Here is a 5,491-nt window from a genome sequence, read left to right as displayed (position 1 = left end):
TATTAAGTTATGTATGTGATTGTTTTTTTTCTCTTTCTCTTACATTTACTTTTTACCTATTACATTTGCATATTTCTCTGTTATCGTATTTGTTTATATGTAAACGCTCTATAGTAATTTAACTGAATAAATTTCTGACAATAGATTTAGACCCGATAGTAATGAATATTTATATTTCTAGAGATAAGGATAGATTCAATAATAATAAATGTTCTTACTTGTTTCTCCATGTTAAACTTATTTTGAAAATATTAAGTTAGAAGTGTTTGTGAGTATTTTTGAAACTCTATAACATATAAATCATATATAATGGTATAAAAATCCTTTATCATTTCTAATACATGTTAATTATTCATAGCTCAGATTACACCAATCTCACACCATATAGCATCAAACTATGAATGATTTGGAATCATAACTATAATCACAACTTTAATTTTTTTTTAATTTCACAACTTTATTCTTTTTTAATTTTAAATTATGACTATGCGTGTCAATTACATATTTTGAGAAATCATTACATATTTAAGAATTATCACCGTTCATTAAAAAAATAATTAAATATAAACTAATATTAGATATAAAAATAAATTAGTTACTATAGAATAAATTAGATACTACATCTATAAATTAAAAATTAAGAATCTAATAATTAAAAACTTAATAGTAAACGTTAAATATCAACACAGTATATACATTTCTCATTTTATTCTCTCATGAGGAAATCAAAGAAAGATACATGGGAAAGGTAATTGATTAAGCTAACACAATGCAGTAAAAGATCAAGAGCACACATAACATCAACATGCCCTTATTTCTGCCAAATGGAAGGACAAACAGTATTATAAGTTACATTATTATTAAAGATTTAGATTCGAGGCTTGGCCAAAACATAGAGTGGATTCTTCTTATGCTGAGCAAGCCCTGGCAACATTTCTGTATCAATGTCTTCTTTTCTCACTCCTTCTGGTAATTCCCAATCGAAAGAATTTAGAATATTAGCAAGAATAAGATTGAGTGAGGCAACAGCCATAGGAATACCAGGACAAATTCTACGACCAGCACCAAATGGAATTAACTCAAAATCATGGCCATGAAAATCTACAGTACTATCTAAGAACCTTTCGGGTAAAAACTCTTCTGGGTCTTTCCAAGACTCAGGGTCTCTATGGATTGCCCAAGCATTAACAAACACTATTGTCTTGGCTGGAATTTCATAACTACCTATCATGCATGCTTTATTTGTTTCTCTTGCCACAAGTAGTGGTGCTGGTGGATACCGTCTGAATACCTCTTTTATCACAGCTTTCAAATAGGGAAACTTTTCAATATCATCTTCTTCTAGAAATTCTTTCTTACCTCCCAAAGTCCTAATTTCTTCTTGAACTTTCTTCATTACTCTTGGATTATGTAGTAGTGCAGTCATAGCCCACACGGTTGTTGCTGCAGTTGTATCCGTTGCTGCTACAAGCATGTCCTGCATAGGGAAAGCACCCATTTGCTATTGTTTGAAACGAAAATAATATTATTAATGCACAAAAGGCACCCATTTGTGATTGGTCCTAAAGACATTGTGCAAAAGAATCTTTCAAATATACTTGTCATTGTGACAAATTAATTGCGGCATGTAAAGTTTGGAAGACATTTGCAGTGCTTGCTGCCATGTACATCCTAATTGTTAGGGCATAATAGTTCAACGTGCATTTTTCCTCGACACGTATATGTTTCTAAAATTAGTGATTTTTGCTACAATATTCATGGGCTTCTTCTATGTAGTTATAGCATTGTTCAAAGGTGTTTGGCATTCGATCATTCTCAATGCGTTTGAGTCCAGAACGGGTATTGTAGAAACATTAGTATTGGAACATTCTTCTGCATATTGAGTATGATTTGATGACTTATTGAAAATTCTATAAGGTCTAGATGAAGATGACTCATTTTTCCGAAGGGTAGAGATTTAGAGGGCTTGATTTAGATAGATTGATTCAGAATCTATTATTTTCCTAATCTACATTTATATGGTATTAGGTTGTAAATGGGTTCGAGTAACTAAATACTCCTATTCAATATATTTTTTTATGATAAAAATAATTCCAAAATGTTTCCATAACTCAAATCCCAAAGAAATTAGCAACATTCAATAAAAAAAATGTTAAAATGAGTTTAATTTTCGAATGCACATTTAGTGGAATGTTCAATTGAATTTAACGGTAGGTTCGTGGTGAGATTGCAGGTTTTTGTGAAGGCTTCGACGTCCGAATCTGTCGACGTGCTGTTGTGGTTGCGTTCTTGGAAGTTATTGGGAGTTTGAGAGTTTTTAACCGATTGATTGCTGGATCGATCGTTTGCTGGTGAAGGTCTTGTTCGCTGAAGTTTGGTTTGCTGAATTTTCATGAGAAAGATGAGAAGCAACCGTTCAAGTCCCGTTGTGCCAGTTGCTGCAGAAGGCGCCATGACCATGGCGCAGATGATGGAGATCATGCGTGCGCTGCAGGCGAATGTGGAGGCATCGCGCATAGAGCAAGCGAAGATGCATGAAGACCTGGTAGCCTCTCAGGCCAGGAATGAAGAGCTCAGCAAAGTAACTGAGGAGTTGCGTCAAGCTCTTTAGGAGCAGAGAGGACGCCCAGTTGTTGAAGAGGTCGCGCCGTCGTCGTCACCGTGCGTTTTCCCAATGTCGTTTGCTCAAGCGATCACAGACACGCCTATCCCTGCGAGCGTAGTACCTGTGAAAGCTTCTTTCACCGGCGTGGAGGACCCTGAGGCACATCTCACTACGTTCCACACGCAGATGATGCAGTCAGGAGGCTCGGATGTTGTATATTGCAAGATGTTTGTGAGCACGCTCCAGGGAACAACGTTGGAATGGTTTGTGAGCTTGCCTACAGGTCACATAACCAATTTCCAGCAGTTTTCGAAGCTTTTCGTCGAGCAGTACATTGTGAACCAGGCGCCACCTAGGGTGTCTTATGACCTGTTCGACATAAGGCAATACCAGGGAGAGTCCCTCAGGGACTATTTGAATCTTTTTGGAGCACAGATGGTCTGCTCGCCTGCTAAAGACGAGGAGATGTTGGTATACGCCTTTAAAAAGGGCGTGCTGCCGGGACCCTTCTGTGAGGCGCTGATTAGGGCTCACCCCGCCACGTTTGCTGAAGTTAAGCGACTTGCGGTGGCCCACATCGCCGAGAAGAGAGGGAGCGTGGCCCCCGCTAGGCCGCGAGCCCAGACTAGAATCCAGCCGCAGAGGGTGCTGGAGACGATGGCGGCGAAGAAGGATCAAAGGACTCGCCATCCTTATGATCCGAGGAAGAACAAGGGAAGGGGCCCAGGACGCCCCAGGGAGTATAATCGCCCACCAAAGTACAAGTTTGTCATGGGCTTGGCGGATCTGATCGCCATTCCCAACATAGCAGCTAGGCTTAAGGCGCCTGAGAAAGTGGGCGACAAGGTGTTAGGACCAAAACCAAACGCCTAGTGTGAGTTCCACCAGAGTTTTGGTCACACTGTTGATTCATGTTTGGCCTTGGGATACCAGCTCGACGATCTGGTCAAGAGCGGGTTTTTGAACAATTACCTGCTGGACAAGAGGACGGGAGGTGCATCGAGCTCCCAGCCGGCGGGTGGTGAGGTTCAGCAGCATGAGATGCCCACTCATGGCGAGATCCACACCATCGCTGGAGCATTCTCGGGTGGTGGATGCACTGCGTCACAGAGGGGAAGAAATACGCAAGGTCTGTGATGACGGTGGATATGTTCGAGGATCACTCGCCAGATGTGGACATCACGTTCACAAAGGAGGATCTTAGGGACGTTGTGCCTCACGACAACGATCCCATAGTCATCTCGCTTGTCACGGCGGGAAGGAAAGTTCACCGGGTATTGGTGGACCAAGGAAGCTCGGCGGATGTAATGTTTTGGCTGACTTTCACGCAGTTGCAACTACCCCTTGACTAGCTAAGACCCTATGGAGGGTGCTTGTATGGGTTCGCTGGCGATCAGGTGGAGGTCAGGGGGTACATCGAGCTAAGAACAACATTCACGAATGAGGTGGCCTCGAGGACGGAGAAAATCAAGTACCTCGTTGTGAATGCCCCCTCAGCATATAACATTCTGTTGGGGAGACCAACCCTCAACAGAATAGGGGTTGTGCCTTCAACCATGCGCATGAAGGTTAAGTTACCCTCAATGGAGGGGGTGGTGATCACCATCAGATCTGACCAGAAGGAGGCGAAAAAGTGCTATGAAAATAGCCTCAAGAATAAAAGGTCAATAAGTTACATCACCACAACGCCGCCTCCCGGTGTGAAGCCCAGGCCAACCGAATGGCGAGTTGTTGATGCGGCGATGGAAGTGGCCACCGGAGGCGATGTCACCATGGTGGATGCTGAGGTTGAGGGAGAGAGCGCCGGACGGGAAGAAGAAGCGAGGAACCGCCCAGAGGAAGCGAGGGAATCGGGAATCGCCAGGAAGGTGATCGCCAGGGAAACCAGAACCAAACCCGTCGAGGAGTGGCTCGAAAGGGAGATTGGGGGAAAGGTCTTCAAGCTGGGAAGATCTTTGGAGGTTGAGCTCCAAGACCAGATCGCCAAGGTGATAGAACGACATCTGGATGCTTTTGAATGGTCTGATCAGACATGCCGGGAATTGACCCCGACTTCTTGTGTCACCATTTGGCAATGGACACACAAGTCAGACCAGTGCGGCAGAGAAGAAGGAAGTTCAATGAGGATAGGAGACAGGCGATTAGGGATGAAACGCAGAAGCTCCTCGCCGCAGGCCATATCAGGGAGGTCCAGTACCCTGAGTGGTTGGCTAATGTCGTACTGGTGAAGAAGAGCAACGGGAAGTGGCGCATGTGCGTTGACTTCACTGACTTGAACAAGGCCTGTCCAAAGGATTCGTATCCTTTGCCGAGCATAGATGCCCTGGTCGACAGTGCAGCAGGGTGCAAGTTGCTGAGTTTTCTGGACGCCTTCTCGGGGTATAACCAGATAAAGATGCATCCTATGGATGAAGAGAAAACTGCCTTCATGACTGAGAGGTCGTGCTACTGTTACAAGGTGATGCCTTTTGGGCTGAAGAATGCGGGGGCCACGTACCAAAGATTGATGGACAAGGTACTTGCACCAATGCTGGGAAGGAATGTGCAAGCATACGTATATGATATGGTCGTGACCTCGTTAGAGAAGAGCAAGCACGTCTCGGATCTGGAGGAGTTGTTCACCACGATTGCCAAGTTCAGATTAAAGCTAAACCCCGAGAAGTGCATTTTCGGTGTGCAGGCAGGGAAATTCTTGGGTTTCCTCTTAACTGAGAGAGGAATAGAGGCTAATCCTGATAAGTGCGCTGCCATCTTGGCGATGAGGAGCCCGGCTACCGTGAAGGAGGTGCAGCAGCTTACAGGTCAGATGGCCGCCCTGTCTCGTTTCGTATCAGCTAGTGGAGAGAAGGTGATGGAAGAGGGCCAAGCACAACTTCACAAGAAAGA

General features: G+C 43.8%; 1 protein-coding gene across 1 annotated transcript; it reads right to left on the bottom strand.

The window, feature by feature from the left end:
* Positions 1-695: 695 nt before the first annotated feature.
* LOC137819633 (cytochrome P450 71A1-like) lies at positions 696-1,507 on the bottom strand. Its single transcript, XM_068623535.2, has one exon. The coding sequence runs from the start codon at positions 1,496-1,498 to the stop codon at positions 869-871; it is 630 nt and encodes a 209-aa protein (XP_068479636.1). The 5' UTR covers positions 1,499-1,507; the 3' UTR covers positions 696-868.
* Between the last annotated feature and the right edge of the window lie 3,984 nt (positions 1,508-5,491).

This window comes from Phaseolus vulgaris, chromosome 10, assembly GCF_051622355.1.
Source record: "Phaseolus vulgaris cultivar YP4 chromosome 10, ASM5162235v1, whole genome shotgun sequence".
NCBI lineage: Eukaryota > Viridiplantae > Streptophyta > Magnoliopsida > Fabales > Fabaceae > Phaseolus > Phaseolus vulgaris.
Note: the sequence above shows the minus strand (reverse complement) of the source record. Positions and strands in the feature narration are given on the sequence as shown.